At 41.8% G+C, this 19,639-nt stretch overlaps 1 protein-coding gene across 2 annotated transcripts in view; it reads left to right on the top strand.

Annotated features, from left to right (window-relative positions):
* Nucleotides 1–19,639, top strand: part of sorcs3 (sortilin related VPS10 domain containing receptor 3) — a 239,272-nt gene that overhangs the window by 177,262 nt on the left and 42,371 nt on the right. For both annotated transcript variants that reach the window (XM_005919300.2, XM_042219615.1), the window contains 9 exons: nt 745–891; nt 2,428–2,530; nt 5,669–5,745; nt 6,293–6,384; nt 7,597–7,704; nt 9,258–9,375; nt 9,469–9,602; nt 14,779–14,892; nt 16,377–16,548. In XM_005919300.2, coding sequence (XP_005919362.1) covers nt 745–891; nt 2,428–2,530; nt 5,669–5,745; nt 6,293–6,384; nt 7,597–7,704; nt 9,258–9,375; nt 9,469–9,602; nt 14,779–14,892; nt 16,377–16,548 — 1,065 coding nt within the window. The remainder of the gene's footprint in view (nt 1–744; nt 892–2,427; nt 2,531–5,668; nt 5,746–6,292; nt 6,385–7,596; nt 7,705–9,257; nt 9,376–9,468; nt 9,603–14,778; nt 14,893–16,376; nt 16,549–19,639) is intronic.

Raw genomic sequence — 19,639 nt, 5'->3', positions numbered from 1 at the left:
GTGTGTGTGTGTGACAGAGGAGGTGGGGGAAATAAATAATTACTGCCACAATTGACAGGTCAGGTTGGATGAGGACGGGAGGACCCTCGTTAGCCGCATCCATCCTGAGCCACATGTTTCTATGACAATGTCAAATGCGCTGCCTATTAGTGCCACTTATACAGACGTGCCCCTTCAGGGAGGCAAACACATCCATGTGGAGACCCTCACTATGGCAACCATTTAGAGTGACTCTGTCATTTCCATTGCATGTCATGCTTTGGTTTTGTTGAAGGATGTGTCTAATCCCTGAGAGACGACTGGCGGGGTGGATTTGGTCAGAGGACTGTGAGTCTACACTGTTACAGGTGTACGTGTGAGATTCGGTTCAATTGTTGGAAAACAGACAAGGTGTCACTTCTCAGCCGTCATCATTTTGTACTGTCTAGATTACTGAGACGTGTAAGGATATAATTACAGAGAGCACAGTGTAAGAAACTGCAGCCTGTTCTGTTGACGGTGTCTGCAGGACTGTCAGCTGAAGAAAGAAAAGATAAGCGCGCCATTTGCATTTAACTGGTGTTGTGAAGATTGCCGCCTCAGTACACAAAATGCCTTTTCTGATGAGAGTGCCGGGTATGCTTTTTCATGCGCAACTGAGGCCCTAACTGTTATGGGTGTTGGGAGGGGTGTTGTGTGTAAAGTGCTCCCTGATGGCTTGCTTTAAAGATGGGTTTCAACCTGTTATGTGTCTGTGCCAATCAGGTGGCTGGAATTAAAGGCATGTTAATCGCCAACAAGAGGCACGACAACCAGGTGAAAACCTACATTACCTACAATAAAGGGCGGGACTGGAGGCTCCTGCAGGCTCCTGCGTCTGACCTGGAGGGGAATGACATCCACTGCATACTGGTAACGTACACGTCAAATGCTGTCTTGTGTTTATGGAAATTACACACAGACTAGTTTTCACATCTTAGTGAGGACATCAATTATACATGATCCTTTCCCCAACTGCTTGCCCTAACCATAAGCCTGCCACTAAAACCACATTTTGAGTCTCAAAAATGTCTTCAAACTCGTGGGGACGGGTATTTTGGTCCCCACAGGTATAGTAGCATACCAGTTATCTGTCCTCACAAAGACGTCTAAACCTGCAGACACAAAAATATATTTTGCTGATTTGTAACACTGCTCTATAGCCAGAGCTTACTAATGCACCCTCATGAAGTCTGTTCTAAAACCTAAAATAAATCATCTGTGTAGTAAATAATAATTGGAAATTGGTCTTTATGTTGGTGAAAGCCCTGATTCTCACAGGTATGAACAGTCTCACCAAGTCAGCAGTTACATTTCCCACAGCCAGATGTTTTCTGCACTGGACAAGCAAACTTTAGCTTAATCTGCTGCATTCTAGCTTTTAGGAAACCCCTTCCAGTGAACCGTGGACCTGTGTTATAGCATGTGGAAAAGATCTGCAACATCCATTCATTAAGAACTGGCTATCATTTAAAACTGCATGCTCACATTGTTCAATGAATCCTAGTTATTTAAATTAATTTACAGTTAGATGAGTACACATGGCCCAGATAGACATGTGCATGCAAATCCAAGTCATGTACAAAAAACTAATATTAGTGCATAATATAGATTAAAGTGCAACCTCTGTTTTAATCATGAGGAAGATGCAGTACTCGAGCGGCAGATCCCAGATCAGCTGTACGTGGTAAAGGTCTCATTAGATAGCTTCCCTGCATCTAAAACTAACAGGCAGACCGTTAGCAGGAATCATGGTCGAGACATTAGGAGGACTTCATGCTGTTTAAGAGGTTATTTCAGGGCCATGCGGTGTGGCTTACAGGTTCCCTGTGATTGTGCATTCATGTGACATTTTAATTACTGCTGTAGATTCCTTTTGATTACCCTGTTCAGTCCCACTGCCCTCGGTGTCCTTACACCAGTGACACGCTGTCTGCTGCAAAGATGAAAGCAGACACAGGTTTTTTTTCTGCTCCGTGAACAAATGTAATTGTCTTCTGTTGTTTGCATGCCCTGGAGGCTCAGCTTCACACTTTAATGCAAATTCCATCATTCTTTGTTTTAATGACAGATTAAATGTAATTAGCAAAACGTCTGAAGGCACCGTTAGCTTAGCTTTTGGGGATTTTTTTGTTGTTTGTTCTCTAATTTTTCTGACCCTATCATTTTCACATAACAGATCAGCCCTGCTTCCCATCCTATTACCTGGCAGTTAATTAGATAAGCTGATGCATAGCAAGACTGAGTTAGATCATACTTTGTATTATTGCCACTTACAGTGATGCACGTATGCATACACAGTTATACACACTTATTTTCAACTTGTCTGGGCACTGCATCTAAACTTCGGTGCTTCTTTTCTCTAAAATCAACATCCACTTCAGTTTATTTCTGTTAAATCTTTTACAGCCTTTCTGCTCTCTTCATCTACAACTCCAAATGTCTGAGAATCCTTACTTGTCAGGAACAATTTCCACCAAGAATTCTGCACCGGGAATGATAGTTGCCACAGGTGAGTAAAAACACTGAACACCAAAGACAGTCTGCACATTAAAAATGCATAAGATGACTTTTTTTTTCATACGCTGAACACTTTACATTTACCAATGTCTGCACATGTTAGGTAGCTTAAAAATCAGGATCTTCTCTGACTGCTTCAGCTGCTTCTAACAGACTGATTTCGATCATATGAGGAGGTTGCAGGTTAAATTTTGGAATGTGCATGCTTATGCTTGCTCACAGGTGGCTTCCCTCACTGGCACTGCCTCTTTTCTGCTCCATCTCAACATCAACACAACCTAGACACCAACACAAACTCCACACAAGCACACTGATATGGCTTCAGGTGCTATTTCTTTAGTGATAGCGTTAGTAAGCAAGCTCTTTGTCTAAATGAAGGCTACTATTAGAAAAATGTTTCCGGGTAAAATGGACTCATGAAGTGTCTCTCTTCTTGCTCTTGTTAGTGAGCGTCCAAGTAACTCGCGATCAGAGATGGGCAGTAACGCGTTGCAAGTAATCTGATTACTTTTTCAAGTAACGAGTAAAGTAAGGGATTACTATTGCAAAAAGGTAATTAGATTACCGTTACGTTCCCGTAGGAACGCTGCGTTACTACGTTAATAAAACATATTTTTTTTGCGAGAGTGTCTCATGACAGTGATGTAAGCAAGTGCGACGTTCGTGACAACAGCTGTGTGCAGATCAACAGTGGATCACATATCGAGTGCAGAGAGAGTATGAGCGTGCAGCGTTTAAAGCGTGGAAGTACTGACCTTACTTTGAGTTTGATTCCATAAAAAGTGACAAAAACATGAGTGTCCGCTGTGCGTGGGAAGAAAACTTCTTTTTACAGCGAAAAAACCCCTAAACTTCCAACAAGCACCGAGTAGCTACGACGTAATGGGAAACTCACAGAGAAACTCGCGGATTCTTCCACTGACCGCGGCACACCTGCACCAGGGTAACCCTCCGCCTACCCCACTCCTGCTTTACAGGTGAAAATAGAGCAACAGGACCGCTGAGTCTTTGACTTTATTTATTTTCTGCTGTGTTTTACTTGCATCTATTTGAAAGACTGAGTGTAAACACAAAAATATTTTATTTTATGTGCTGGAATGTGCAGAAAATAGGTTTAAATGTTAAACTAATTTCTTCCAGTCAGAGAATGTTGCAGATAATTAAATGTTTGCTTGATGCATAAAGTTAAAAGATTAAAACTAATAAAACAAGTTTTAAAAAGAGACTTTTCCATTTGATTACATTTTGTATGATGATTATGCAGAAAAAGTAGAATTGGGCTGAAAGATCTATCACTTTATCACCTCTTCAGGTTGTAAATCGTGTTTTTAAAAAGTAACTAAGTAATTAATTACTTTTGGAAATAAGTAATCAGTAAAGTAACAGGGTTACTTTTTGGGGGAAGTAATCAGTAATTAGTTACTGATTACTTTTTCAAGTAACTTGACCAACACTGCTCACGATACATTCATCTCATTCCTCTGTAAATCTTACAGTTGCCTAAATGCAAGATTTAACTAACATTTGATTTATGCATTAATAACCAGCATGGGGAGGTTAATCAGTTAGCAGCAACTCCCCGGCAACCACCAGTTGCTAGGCAAAAAAACCCGCATTCCCCAACTGGGTGATGCTCTTACTGTGTTCAGTAGCAGTACTTCTGGGTCATCAGTAGTTTGCATGGCACACGGTGACTTGTAACGACTCTCTAAGCAGCACTAACACGTTAAAGTAAAGCCTGTGCCCCAGAACTCCAGCCAACATGTTTTTAAAGGTGTAAGTTTTACTTTGAAGGCAAACAGTGTTTGTTTCCGAGGGTTTCTTCCATGCAGTAAGCAAACAAAGGAATGACAACGAGGTATTCTTTGCAACTGATTTTACCAAGCAGGAGCCGCAGCCTCCAGAAAACCGACACCAGCCAGCCTTGAGCAGCGTGTGCATGACGTCACACAGGAGACCTTTACCCAGCATTTATCCTGGTCCCTCTGTGTGTGTGTGCAGGACAGTCCTGTGGCCGTCTCATCAGAGTGTAATCAATGCTTTTCTGAAGTGGTGCATAGTAAAAATAACATTTGTACAATGCTGATTGTGTTTAATAATGTTATATTAATTATAATAATCCATCATCTAATCCACAATGTTATTTTATATTTGTATTAGTATATTAACATCGCACAGGTTTAGTTTTGCCTTATGTTGCTATTTTAGTATGAAAGTTAACATTTCACAGGATCAAGAGTCGTCCCAGTCAGCAGCCTGATTATCTAATGCAGCTCTGATGTGACCCCTACCTGACCCCCACTTAAGCTTCTGTCTCAGCAGTTCTTTAAGCTTCACTGTGCAGAGTCCACGGCAGGTGCTCCGCTTTCACGTATAGACTGACATGTTGTGGATCGTGTCCATTAGTTTTGATGCCTTGTGTGGGGAAAGGCCACACTTATGTGTCGTGTGTGCCTGTAAGTGTTAAGGAAGAAGGAGAAGTGTTAGCGCCAATGGAGGAAAAAAACCTGTGGTTTTGCTTTGAGTGTGTACGTTTATGTTGTTTTGTCCTCGTTATGTGAAAACGCTGAATAAACATGCATTCCCAGCGTGATGCTTGCACAGTATGTACTCGTGTGCGCTTGTGTGTATTTCTGGCCGGGACTTTGCTTTGGCACCGTGATTCACTTTGCCCGCTGCGCCTTTTAAGACGTCAGCTGGTGCAGAGATCATCTCACCAACATGACAAACACCATCCAGATCAAACACGTGCCTATTTACTGAGCCGCGGCCAAGATAGTCGAGCAGAACAACAGAAGAAACGAGTTCACTCGCTGCGCACTCGCAGGAAAAGGCTTTGGAGGTGCTGTGCTGCAACACCGCAGAAAGACGGAGCGAGAGAGGCACCCACCCTCGTCTACACCGCGCATTATGCTGTCCTCGTAACGAAGGCATCCACAGGAATTAACATGAAATATTCTCTGGTATTCACATGACTTGCAAGTCAGCAAGCTAATACAGGAATCAAGCCAAGATGATAAATTAATCAGAGACATGGTGTGATTTACAGCATGTGTTTAAAACACATATGGCCTGTTATCTTTGTGAGATCTCACTGTGTTTTTCATGCTGTATGTAATTTCCACTGCAGGAAATATCGGAGCAGAGCTCTCTTACAACAATGTTGGCATGTTCATATCATCTGATGCTGGCAATACCTGGAGACCGGTGAGCCTCACACCTACATTTACACCCACAGCCAGCAGATCTGCAGCAGTTTCGAACTTTGACAGATGATGTAAAAAATTAAACACAAATATTGTATTTTCTGGCTTCTTGTTATGCAACACCTTTAGTTTCCACTCCAGCTGACTGCAGGTTACAGACTTTTTATAAGACACTTTAGACATGCTACACACCAAAGCAAGAGTGCAGAAATGATATCATTAACGGTTGAATTATTATAGTATTGTGCTTCCCTGCTTGGCTCATTCAATCTGGGTTTTTGGCCCTGATGAACAGAAGTATGACCTCTTTAACGTCCCATATGTACCTCTGAGAGACTTGCCCACCTTTTACGTTCTGTTTTGGCCCTTGTTCTAACTTTTTTGTGCTCCTAGCATCTAATTCACAATGAGCTTCTGGTTTAAATGGTTTACAAACCACTGCATTTTAATTTTATCTGAATTTCACCCAACTTTTTTGGAAATGGGACATAATTTTGTAACCTTTGTCACTGTGTTTTTGATACCAATGTCTGTGAATGTCTGTTCAGATTTTTGAAGAGGAGCACAATATTTGGTTTCTGGACAAAGGAGGGGCTCTTGTTGCTGTGAAGCAGCCATCTGTGCCAACTAGACATTTGTGGTATGTCCATTTGGAGAACTTTTTTGGACAAGTTTCCTGTCTTAAATTGCTTTTCCAATTTCCTGTGGCTCTTGTAAGGTTAATCCAACAGTTACAGTTCCAAAAAAAGTGAATGTGCATATTATATGTGACACTTGATCCATTTAGTGATGCACTTTGACTATGGCTCTTAAAAAAAAAGAGAAAAAAAATCATAGCCAATCTAATTTGAGGGTTTTTTTTTCCCCAGACCACTTATCATTAACAGCCAGCACCCCAAACCCCCCACCCACCCCCGCACCTCCTTTTACTGTTTTCATTAACATGTTGCCTTCCTCTTGCCAAATCGGGTGCCTCGCTTTGCCTCCGTGCAGGCTAATCCAAGTGAGACCGGATCTGTGTGCTCGCTTTTGCAACAATTTTGAAATTAGTTTTAGAAGCAGTGAAGTGTAGCCTTTTTGTCTCCCAACCAATTTAAGTGCGATGGTAGAGGAAGTGCAGAAAAAAAAAGATTGATATGAGTATCTCCACAGTCACTGTATCGCAGCGTTCATAGGCAGCTTTACCTTAAACAGTTCCCCTGACTGAATCTCATAACAGGTGCATGTCAACGCTTTTTCTGTTGTTAGTGCTTTTAGCCAAATGAAGGCAGTGGCAACATGGGACGATCTTCTGAGCACTGGCCTCAGTGCTGTTTCAACCCACGCCACACTCGGGTACTCCTAGTTGTTCTCACTTCAGCACCAGTGTTGATATACTGTCAGGATCAATGTAGCCCAAGACCCGATGATGAAAGCTGTCCAATCTTGTGTTCCCGTCTCCTTCTCCCTCTGCACTTTTTTAGTCAAAAATGAAACAGTTCTATTCTGGTCTTGTGTTTTTTCGCCTCTGTGTCAACTTTTTATCCAGGAAACAATGATGTTGCTTTTTTTCCTTTGACACCGAACCTTTCCTTTGTTCACGTCTTGCAAAAGCAGTTTTGTGCTTCTTTGTTTTAATAAGTAGGCGGACTCTCTTAAATTCCCTTTCAATGCCTCAGCCTTTAATATTTACCAAACGCTGCAATAGCTAATTGCACAGAGACTCGGAGTCTCCTGTGTCGAGACAAGCCGGTCATTCTGATCCCTACATAAATCCTCCCCTATGACCAGGATCTAATAGAGAGCGTCTGTGTCTGCGCCGTCGCTGTTGCCGGGTTTGTGATGAGAATGTGTTCTGACGTACAATACACAGGGTCAGCTTTGACGAAGGCAGGCAGTGGACCCAGCACAGCTTCTCCTCGGTGCCCCTGTTTGTGGATGGAGTGCTGGTGGAGGCTGGGGCTGAAAACCAAATCATGACGTAAGTCCACAAAGAGCTGAATGACATGTTACAATGTGTTGATGTGATTTGAGTAAAAGGTGACAGTGGGGGGTCCTTGGGGTTATTTTTGCCCTCCAGAGAGGCCCAAAGGATCGAGGACCTCTAAAAAGGTCCTCAAGAGCTCTGCAGGATTGTGAGTCAGGTGGTTTTTAAGTCTCTCAAAGAAAGGGTTTATTCAAAGAACAACTTTTAAATCAGCCTTTTTGCTGTTACACCTTTAGAATCGAATCAAATCTTGTAGAATAAAAATAAAATGGCCATGAAAAAGCACCTTTTGAAGCTTTTTGCTCTTTATGATGATAAACTGAGGTAAGGAGCACATGAGTAACAACAGTTATAGCTAAGAATTAAAGAATGAACGGGGCAGATTTATGTGAACAGATGTCAAACACAGAACAAAATATCCATCATAGATTACAGATCAAGTCCAGTTTAATTTACCCAAATGACAGCTAGCTGCTGTGCTATTGTTTATCTACAGCAGCTAATGCCTCTGCTAACCCCGCCCCACCAACCCCAGCTTCTCCACAGACCCCGGCTGGACCCGGAAGCAGGGTTCATACTTCATCACTTAAAGACCGGATAGAGATGACAGGTCACATAATAGTGTCTTTTTCAACTACTGTTATACAGGCTGTGCTTGTATCACTTTCATTTGCACCTTTAGACACTGTAAAGCAGGTTAGATTACAGTACTTTGAAAAACTCTTTGGCTGTTAACAGTATGGTACAGTAATTTCTTCTCAGTTTGTTGGAATCAGAGTCGCTTTAGAATCATCATTTTAAAGATGTGTCAAAAAGTCAAAAATCATTTTTTTCTGTTTAATCATTTTGTAACTACTTAGACTTTAAGGTTGGTGTTTGGTGCAGAAAACTTCTCATCTTATTAATGCACTGATGCAGCTGTTTGTAAGCAGCGGTTTGCTAGTTTAAATGCATTGCACTGCATTAGTTCAATACAGAGGGTCTTTCTAAAGAGAATCTCCAAAGGGTCACAGACCTGTCTGAGGTGACACAGCGTGACAACGGGAGAGTAAAAGCTTTCAGATTTTTATCAAATCCCTGCTTTTCTTTGTGAATAAAAAAATGAATTATATAAACCAAGTCAGACATTTAGAGAGGAACTGGAGTTGATTTTGGGGTTGTATCTCATGAGATTATTACAGGTTTTTTGTGAAAAGTCTTGATTTTTAAAAGGAACGTGTAAACATATTTATCAAAAACTAGAGATGCAGTACAGTTTTTTCCTTTGAAGTACTGTGAAGTGGAAATCTAGCAGTCCTTTCCCGCCTCACCATTGCTGATCAAAACTAATTTTATTAAGATCATCTTGCTGTTAATTCTTTGCCCGCTTTGACTTCATATTAGCAATTTTACCCTGTTGCCAGATCGAAGCAAACCTCTTGGGGAGCACAGTGTCATTAAGAGTAGAAGTGATACGCTCGAGTGTCACTATGTGCATTTTTACTGGAAAATGGCACTTTATAAATAAAAAGCAGAGTTTAAGTCATAAGATCGTTTGCCTCTTGCAGCTTTTTTGGACACTTTAGCCACCGTTCCGAATGGCAGCTCATCAAGATAGACTACAAGTCCATCTTCAGCAGGAAATGCACAGAGGAAGACTATCAAACCTGGCACCTGCACAACCAGGTAAAAATCTAAATCCATGCCATGCATGAAGGTGCTGCCCGTGTTAGTGTTTGTGCTTTGAAAATGCTTTTCACCCATTTCTCTTGCATACAGGGCGAGCCGTGCGTAATGGGACAAAAGCAGATTTACATGAAGCGCAGGCCCGGAAACTACTGCATGCTGGGAAAGGACTACTCGAGAATCCTGTCTGCCGAGTCCTGTATTTGCAGGGCTCATGATTTTGAATGGTAAGATGATGTGGGCCTTTGTTCAGTAGCCCCTTTCTTCATAATCGTCGAGGGGGATTATGTTTCTTTCCATTGTTGCTGAAGGAGAACTTCATTAATTGCAGCTTTTGTTCTGCCGCATATGTAGAAGCACACATTTCAAAGGACGCGCTTTCTTAAAATAATATTTTTAGAGTTTTTCATTCTGTTACCTTTTAAGCAATTTGTTACTGGCAGCTGCTTCGTGTGAATGAGACTCAACAGGTCATTTAGGTAAATGCTGCGTTGAAGAAAAAAAAAAAAGAAATGTCTCTTTGAAAAACCAGCTTCTCTTCAGTAGCAATTTATTTTGAAGTGCATCCATCCAGCTACCATCAAATAAACTCTTCACACCATTCACATGTGCTATTTAGGGCTGTTTCTGCATCCCTGCTGTAGCCACAAACAACGTGAGTCCTGTAACTTACAAAGCTGCCGATGAAGGAAAAAAGAGGGAAACGGATTAGAAAAGAAGGCTGTTTTCAGCCACACTTGGGTTCACTTTGTCCTAATCACATTTTTTGCTCTGAGTAGAAGAAAATGATCTTGATGATATGTGTGCTCGTGTAAAATATACAATAAAAGCTGATGTGACAAAGTTACAATCCAGATTTTCACACTCATCCTACGCAAAACAGCAATAAATAGGGTCCATCGTCTTATTGACTGAACAACAACTGTGGAAGAAGATCTTTTATTTAAGTGGAATCATATCCTATCCATGTGTTTCAGTAACTTTTTCCGTGTGTTTTCCAATAATCTGATGAGTTTGGGATGGTTTTACACAATTTGCTCATAATGTCTGTCTCCGTATGTCTGAGCTCACCGTGCTCGGAATTCTGTTCAGACCATGTGGGCGTGTAAATAGTTTCAATTTGTATGCAAATCCTAAGCGGTTGTGTTTTTTATCTTGTAATGACAGAGAATGAAAAAAAACCATTTCAACATACAGCAGTTATGTAAATAGCGTTTGTAGATGTGCAGAGAGTGAGTGCTAATTGGTTCCTATTGAACTAGTCGAAAGTTTTTTAGTGTTTAGTGTTTTAGTGTTTAGTGTTTTTTTCATTTGTTTGTTTGTTTGTTTAGTCTAATTTCTGTCTTGCTGTTTTTCTCTCTGCGGGGAATTATTTGATGAATACTTAAAATTCAGAAACGAGGAGTTTTAAAAACCCATCAGTGCAGAATTGAAGTCCAAATCCTTTAACTTAATTTAAGGTGTGAAGAGTCTGCCTGGCACAATGATCAGCTAAGTGCGTACTTATTAACGTTATATTAATCAGTTGAAAATGCCTGGAAACTATTGTGCACGTAGTGTTCTGCATACTGACCAGCTGGCACCGAACATTGAGTCAAATCCCAAGTTTCCTTTACTGCCTGATGACAAGTTTCCTGAACTAAATTTGGAAATCTGGAATCTTGTAGCAGTTGCTCATTTTGTTTCATTTGTTTCATTTGGTTTGTTCCAAGCTGACTCTGTTATGATTCATTTGTGTCATAAAAAGCAGAGCAGACCAACCACGGGCTGATGGTACACATGAGATTTTAGGATGACTAAATCCATCTTCTAATCATGCTTTGAAAAAGAAATCTCATGACTCATACAAGCAGTGTGTGTGTGTTTTTGAACTGTGAAACATAGTCAGCATTCAAGATTCATAAAGGACAATGGTCGAGTATAATCCCTGGTGAAAATCAACAAAATGCTGATTAAAGTCACACTTACGCTAAAACCTTTAACTGGAACTGAGGGCACTGAGGAGAGTGAACACAAGGAAAGCGGCGGGGCCAGACGGCATCACCGGCCGTCTGCTGCGCTGCTGTGCTGACCAGCTAGCAGGTGTGTTCACTTACATCTTCAACGAGTCCCTGGCGAAGTCTGTGGTCCCCACATGCTTCAAAAGATCCACCATCATCCCTGTGCCCAAGAACAGCAAACCCTCATCCCTGAACGATTACCGGCCAGTTGCACTGACCTCGGTAGTAATGAAGGTGTTTGAGAGGCTGCTGAAGAACATCATCTCCTCCTCCATCCCAGACACCACAGATCCGCTGCAGTTCGCCTACAGATCCAACAGATCCACAGAGGATGCCATCGCCCACGTCCTACACACCACTCTCAGCCACGTGGACAAGAAACAGGGTAACTATGTGCGAATGCTGTTTGTTGATTACAGTTCAGCGTTTAACACAATAGTGCCCTGCAGACTGTTCACAAAGCTGAGGGATCTGGGACTTAACAGCCGTCTGTGTGCATGGGTGTTGGACTTCCTCACTGGCAGAACTCAGGTGGTGAGGGTGGGCAGGTGCTTCTCCAACAGCATCACCATCAACACAGGAGCACCTCAGGGATGTGTCCTCTCGCCACTGCTCTACTCCCTCTACACTTCAGACTGTGTGGCCACCCATGGCTCCAACACCATTGTGAAGTTTGCTGACGACACAGTGGTGTTGGGTGCCATCTCCAACAACGATGAGGCGGCCTACATGGATGAAGTGAAGAATCTGGCATCGTGGTGCCAGGACAACCACCTCCAGCTGAACGTCAGCAAGACCAAGGAGCTGGTGGTGGACTTCAGAAGGGGTCAGCACAGAGACTACAAGCCCATTATCATCAATGGAGCTCCAGTGGAGAGGGTGCAGTCCTTCAAGTATCTTGGTGTCTCACATCTCCTCAGACCTGACATGGGCTGCCCACATTCAGGTCCAGACCAAAAAGGCTAGGCAGCGCCTGTATCACCTACGACAACTGAGGAAGTTCAGGGTCTCTCCAAAGATCCTCAGGATTTTCTATACAGGCGCTGTGGAGAGCATCCTCACACAGAACATGACATCGTGGTTCTGGGAACAGCTGTGTGAAGGACCAAAAAGCTCTCCAGAGAGTGATCCGTACAGCAGAACGCTGCTGCAGGATTGCTCTCCCCCGCTTCAGGACACCTACACCAGGAGATGCCGGACTAGAGCAGCGCAGATACTGAAGGACCCGTCCCATCCTGGCAACAAACTGTTCCAACTTCTGCAATCTGGTAGAAGGTTCCGCATCTTCCGGGCAAGGACAGAGACTCAAGAGGAGCTTCTATCCCCAAGCCATCCGTGCCCTAAACACACACACCCGCCCTCTCACATCATCTATAACTTGACTGAGACAGGACTCTTCCAGACACTAAACCAAGGCACAATGTACATTTCAATTCCTTTAATTTTAAATATGTTTATATTGTCTATCCTGTAAAATAGTCAGATATCTATTCATATTAATGTACAGAATTCACCTGCTTGCTGCTACTACTGCACATTCACCCAGTGTATATACTATATATATATAAATTTTTTTGTATATAATGTTCTTCCTCTAAACCCCCCCCCCAATTTTTGCACATGTCGAGGAGCGTGTCAGGCTACATTTCACTGTGTGTTATACTTGTATAACTATGCATGTGACAAATAAAGAACCTTGAACTCTTCGTGTCCCCAAACCCTGAAATGACTAAGCTCATGAACTCATTGGGAAAGTGTTTACCAAGGTCAGGATAGACTAAGGCTACGTTCACACTGCAGGCGAAAGCGCATCAAATCCGATTTTTTTTTGACCCTGTGCGACCCATATCCGATCATGGTGTGACAGTGTGAACGGCACAAATCCGATATTTTCGTCACTTTTGTATGTGGTGCTGAATCCGATACATATCCAATGTTTCAGAAAGCGACTGCTGTTTGATGGTCATGTCGCATTAAATCCGTCTTTTACGTCACTGACACAAGACAGACGCCAATTATCAGCGCCAGAGAAGACATCGCGAACGCTTCCTGGCCATCCAGTGAAACTGTTGGGAAGACAACATGAACATTTTCTTTGTACTGTATAATCTGCAGATTCTGACAGAAATCTGCAACTATCCTTTGAAGCAGCGCTTCTCTAAAACAGCAATAAGGATCATTATTAGGTTATTTACATTATTATGTAAATAACAAAATAACTTAAAGCAAAAATTGGGAAACGTGAAGTCCGAAGTCTTTATATTAAGGGCCATCAGTCAAACAATACTGTTGCTCTGGGTCTAAACAGAGCGCGTTGTGTGTGACGTCTTCTTTTGTGCATGCGCCGCTTTGAGCGTTCACACTAGAGCGTGTTTGCTGTCGCATTTTATTTGTAGTGTGAACGAGCAGACAAAAAAATCGGATTTGATCAAAAAATCGGAATTGAGCATTAAGACCTGCAGTGTGAACGTAGCCTTATTTATACTAAAACTTGGACTTAAGTAAGACCAGATGTCAACTGTGCAAGTCTTGCCCACTGGTGGCCATAGAAAGATGACCCGACTTCTGTCCCCCAGCGCCTAGCTATGGTGGATCTTGAACATGTAAATGGTAATACTGGGAGTTATTTAGGCTTAACAGGATTATGCTGTTTTAAAACATTAGGCAGAGCCAATGTAATTTCCCCTACCTCAGCCTCCTCCGCTCCAGTTAAGTTAAGCTAATCGGCCCCTGGCTCCATGCGCCACTATGAAAGAGGCTTTGACCTTCTCATTATTACACATGTATTAAGATGCATTACATGGTTATTTTGTTGACTGCAAAAGTGTTATTCTGAACATAAAGCAGATCCTTTGTCCTAGGCTGTACTCTGTGCCGACCTTTTACCTATTTGCCAACATGCGCCTGTGTATCCAATCAATCTTGGCAGCTCGCTAATGAGAAGTTCACACTGTTGTAATCACACATTCATACTGGACTAGTCAGCGACAGGCTTGTTAGTTTTGTTTATTTGTTCTGCATTGCTAACTAATTAATAAATCAATGTCGTGAGCATTATTAGAGTGGACACTTGCTTACTTTGCTTTGTTACATGTAAATCATGTCCTGACTGGAAACATTGACAGGCAACTTGAGAGTCAGTCATCCTTAAATACGGTGGCAAACCTTTGCCTGCACATTGTGTTTCCACACCCACAGATTCACACTGCTGTGGTACATTCGTGAGCAGCAGCAGCCTTAATCAATACTTAATAATGATGCGTCTCTGTGTCAGACAGGCCCCTGGTCACCAGCTATGAACAGAGATAAGATGTAAATGGGGAACACACTGCAGGACAATAAGTCCCTTTTCACATGCTGATATTGATCAGGTACCGTGTGGATGTTCTTTGTTGTGTAACAGTGATTATGGATACGAGCGCGGCAGCGACGGGAACTGTAAGCCAGCCTTCTGGTTCAATCCTTCCACCGTGTCCAGGAGCTGCAGCCAAGGCCAGAACTATTTCAACAGCACAGGGTAAGCACTGTGGGATTTAGTACTAATTCACATTTAAAAGAATATAGTACAGTATGCTGCGCACATTTATGTAAAATGTTTTTGTGAACAAACAGGTCTTTGCGGAGGACTTTTCCACAGTGGGATGTGTTTTCATATCAGATAGGGATCGTAGATTTAATATGATCAGTGGAGCAGAAAGCCGATGTTCACAATCTGGTCCCAATGTGGGGATTTAAGCTTCGGCTTATCCTCATAAACATGTCCAGGAAAGAGCTTTGAAATCAGTAACATTAACCTTAATCCTACCAACTCTGGTGCTCACAGGACCCAGAGGCAAACCATTCATTATATTTCACAGGTGCTTTATTCGAAATGTTTTATGTTTTATTAATACATGTCAGTCAGTTGGTTTCTAATGACTTCTTGTCTCTGTTTTCTGTTGCTGTTCTAATTTGGGACTATGCAGCTTTAATAGATGAAGCTGTTTATTGGGGTCATGTTCGTCACAGGTCATAAACTGTTGGTGAGTTTGGGGTCCACTCTCTGTCATTTTAGACGATAACTGCAAAGGGAATTTCTCCTCATTTTCTAAAAGGTGATTTTATTAAAACTATAAAGAGAGACAAAGAAAGGCACTATCAGATCTGCAGCTAGAACACGATAATTTAGGTTATAGCAGCAAAACCTTTGAGGTCAGTGAAGCACGGGTCGGTTTTACTGCTCGTACTTACACTTTCTCTCCCAGAAGAAGATTGTTTTATTCTTTAATTAAAAAAAAAACACCGACCGTAAACATCCTCTGGACATGTACAGAGGACGACTAGTGGATATACTGGACAAAGGATTTTGAAATTGAAGCTGCGAGGCAGAATGAAAAGAGGAAGGCCTCGGAGAAGAGACATTGATGTATTGAAGGAGAATATGGAGAGAGTTGGATCGACAAAAGAGGATGCAAGAGACAGGGTGAGATCAAGGCGGATAATCCACTGCACTGAAAGAAGAAGGATGTTTCACAGTTATTGTGTGAGGTTACTAAACGCCACCAATCAATCAGTGAATACTGATCATATCTGGTCAATTGATGATTGAGACCAGGGTAGTAATTCGGCAGATCCTTAAATGGAAAACCACTGCAATATATCCTGTTCATGTTCAAATACTTCAACTGGGAAAAGTCGTATATTTGCATTTTTGACGTGATCTCACATTTTCCATTACAATCCATTTTTCTTTGTTATGTCACAGAGATGTGACCTTTTTGTTAGTTTGGAGGCGCCCTGGGGACCGACACCTTGCAAAGCTTAATCACAGTGGGAGTGTTTTATTCACTGCCACTATGATTAAGCTTCCATGGTGTCTCAGCCTTTGACACAGCTTGTGTTGTCAGTTGTCATCCTGTCTGGGAGCCTGTTCAGACACAACAGCTGTGCTCTGTTTAGTTCAACAAAATTCTCTGTAAAGCTCGTGCAGCATAGAGGGATAAAATACTTTTCTTTCCCAAGGTACCGCAAAGTGGTGTTGAACAACTGCACGAAAGGAGTGAAGGAATTGTACACACCCAGAAAGCAGCAGTGTCCCAACAGACCCCCGAAAGGACTCTTGCTGACCACCAAAGATGGCAAACTCACTGCCAGCCTGGGCAGCAATGTCACCTTCATGGTGCATTTGGATGAGGTGAGAACAAATACATCTACATTTAGCTACAGACCTGTCAACTTCAACGCTAATTTATTTACCTCAGTTTTTGCTTAAAGCTGCAATAACAGAATTCTGGCCACCAGGGGGCAGAAAAACACATTCATGTGAACTGTTCTGGATACTTAATATCTTTTGAAGTTGCAGTTATAATGAATTTGTATCTGTGCTTTGGACCATATAAGGGATAAAATGTTCCACTTTCTTCACAACTTTAGATAAATTATCTTGTTCTTCTTTAATTAGGTAGGCAATATGCACGCTATATGTTTGAACTCATTATTATGAAGTGAATGTTGATTGCACAGTTCGATATCGTATTCAGTTTGGTTGCCTGTATGACACCCACTTTAACTGGCAGTTCTGTCTGTGAATGGGTGGTGTAAGATTGCTTGGAAAAAAATCGATGCTAAATTGAAATAAAAAGTCTGATTATCTTAAGAATCCAATAAAGGTCAGTAAAGGAAGACCTTTAGAGAGAGCTCCGGTAAAGATTTAAAAAGCAACGCTGTGCTGACAGTGTTGCTACTTGCTCACCACAAAAATGCTAAAAAAATACAAAACAATGCAGAATTATTATCCAGAAACAACCAGATATGTTTAAACAGGAAGTGAGCTGCAGCAGTGCTGCAGGGAGGGATGCAAATAAAAGTTTTTTATTGAAACTGTAAATTCAAAGTTTCATAATGTTGTATATTGAACACATTTGTTTTTCATCAAATTGCATCAAGCAGCAAGTCGCTTCACAACATGGCGCACTTCGTCACAGAGCTGCTACGTTAACCGTATCGAGAAAGTGCATTTCAACCAGACACGACTGCAGTTCATATTAATGGTCAACTCTCATACTACAGTGATTCTTTTGTTTTGATCCACATCTATTATTTGCTCTCTCGATTTGTCTATATATCAACTTACATAAAATTTGAAATTCATTGTTTTTCTTGTTTGTTTGTTTTTTGAATTAAATCATTGATTTCCAAAATTATATATACAGTAATGAAAAAGTTTAGTGAATTATTTAGAGGACTCTAACTGACATGGTGTGAAAAACTAAGTACACTCCCTGCACTTAGACAACGCCACAATCTTTCCTGGAACAAAGGTCTCTGAGAATTCACAGAGAAAGGTCATATTGTATTATAATCAGAGAAATTCAAAAGACTCGATTATATTAAATGTTGAAGTTTAAGAAAGTGCAATTAGAAGAATACTGAGTGAGTGTGGCTTGTTTGGAAGGGTTGAGAAAGCTTCTTCTCTAAAGAGAACATGGCAGCTAACGTGTTTGGCCATGACAAACACAGCATATCAGCACAAACACCTCATACTAACTGTGATTGCAGCCATGGTGGGCGGGTGATTTGGGCTTGTTTTGTAACCACAGGACCCGGGTACCTTTCAGTCACTGAGTTGAGCCCATGAACTATGTAGTATTCACGAGTTAAATGGGAGGCAATCTGCTGTGGCAGGACCTTAACAGAGCTGCACATAAATGAGTGCCTGCAAATCTCAATGAACTGAAGTAATGTTTTAAAGTGTTCAGAATTTCCTGCACAAAGGAGTAGAATAAAGATTATTTCAAGTTATTGCTACTAAATGTGGAATTATTGGCTATACTTCAACCATGACTGTGTATTTTTATAGAGTGACTTTATCATATGACTTGGTGACAATGCTAACACTCTTAAACTCACACACTGAGCCTTCAGTTGTGCTTTTAACTTCAGCTGCAGTGGTGTAGACCAGCGGCCCCCGACCTTTTTTGCACCACGGACCAGTTTAATGTCTGACAATATTTCCATGGACCGGCCTTTAAGGTGTCGCGGATAAATACAACAAAATAAAATGAAACGACCGAGACAAAAACTGTGGTATTCTGTAAATATAATTGTTACGTTCCACTGAGGGGTCCAGGCGGTGCGGGGGAAGTAACAAAAAGTGTCCGGGTCAGAAAAAGGAGTCAAGGAGGCAAAAGGGTTCAACTACAGAGTTTTATTAAAGTTTCTATTAATACTAACTAAAAGGGACAGACAAGCTGCTATCACCGTTTAAAGAAACAAACAAAACTCAAGCGTTAGTCAATAAAGTACAAAGTAAGTCAAAAAGCGTGCAGCTAACTAGCTGTAACCACACTAATGGCACTCTGGCCCAGAGCTCACCTTTCCCTGGGCTTAAATACTTTTAATTACTGATGTGAGTCAGCTGTGTAAAAGGGAAAGGTGGCACCTCAGGCAGAAGAGGTGGTGGGACACGCCCACACAGGCACCTTCAGGAGGAGGCCCTGCCAGGGCCGTAACAATAATAATAAATGCAAATTCACTGTGTAACTTTATTAGCAGCGTCCTCCTGAAATGCACCAACAACACTGCGAGTAACATCCTCCTCTCTGCCCCTTAGTGCTCTCTGGTCGCTATGGTAACGCGTAAACATTTCTTTCAAGATAAGACGCACAACTACAACACGGGAAAAGACCCGGGGAAACTGAGTTAACGATAACCGGTCCGTGGCCCGGGGGTTGGGGGCCGCTGGTATACAACACAACAATGTCAGTTTTCTTTTTAGCCTAAATGTGCTTACAATGCCTGGATTTACAAATAGTGGCATTAGACACCCGGTGAATTGTGAATCATATGGAATTCCTTAATGTGGGATCATTTGGTACATGTTACTTGGGAAACCCAGCATCATAATCGCACTGACGACACAGTTCCTCGTCCACTGGTGAACTAAACTATGTTGAATGGTTGTGCTGAACAGCTGGATGCATCAGTGATTTCTTGTGTTGCTATTTAAAACTCGTGTCCAAATAATATTTTATGATGTCAGGACACATAAAGTAAACTGGTGTTTTTATTACTTCCTAGCAAGCAGTAGGACCAGCTGCACTGTAGGCGGGTTTGTTCACTTACTATCGTACTTCCCTGAAACCCGAAGCACAAATCCTGAAGTACTTTCTAGGAATGTAACTGAATTCTAAACACTCTGAGGTTTAATAGAGTCAAATCCCTCCAAACCTCCCGCGCAGCGTAAGAGTTCTGAGCCAGAGGCAGACACAAAGGACCTCACCGGA

Source organism: Haplochromis burtoni, unplaced genomic scaffold (assembly GCF_018398535.1).
Source record: "Haplochromis burtoni strain Fernald_Lab_line unplaced genomic scaffold, NCSU_Asbu1 Contig_35, whole genome shotgun sequence".
NCBI classification, from domain to species: domain Eukaryota; kingdom Metazoa; phylum Chordata; class Actinopteri; order Cichliformes; family Cichlidae; genus Haplochromis; species Haplochromis burtoni.
This window is presented reverse-complemented; position numbering and strand designations above follow the sequence as displayed.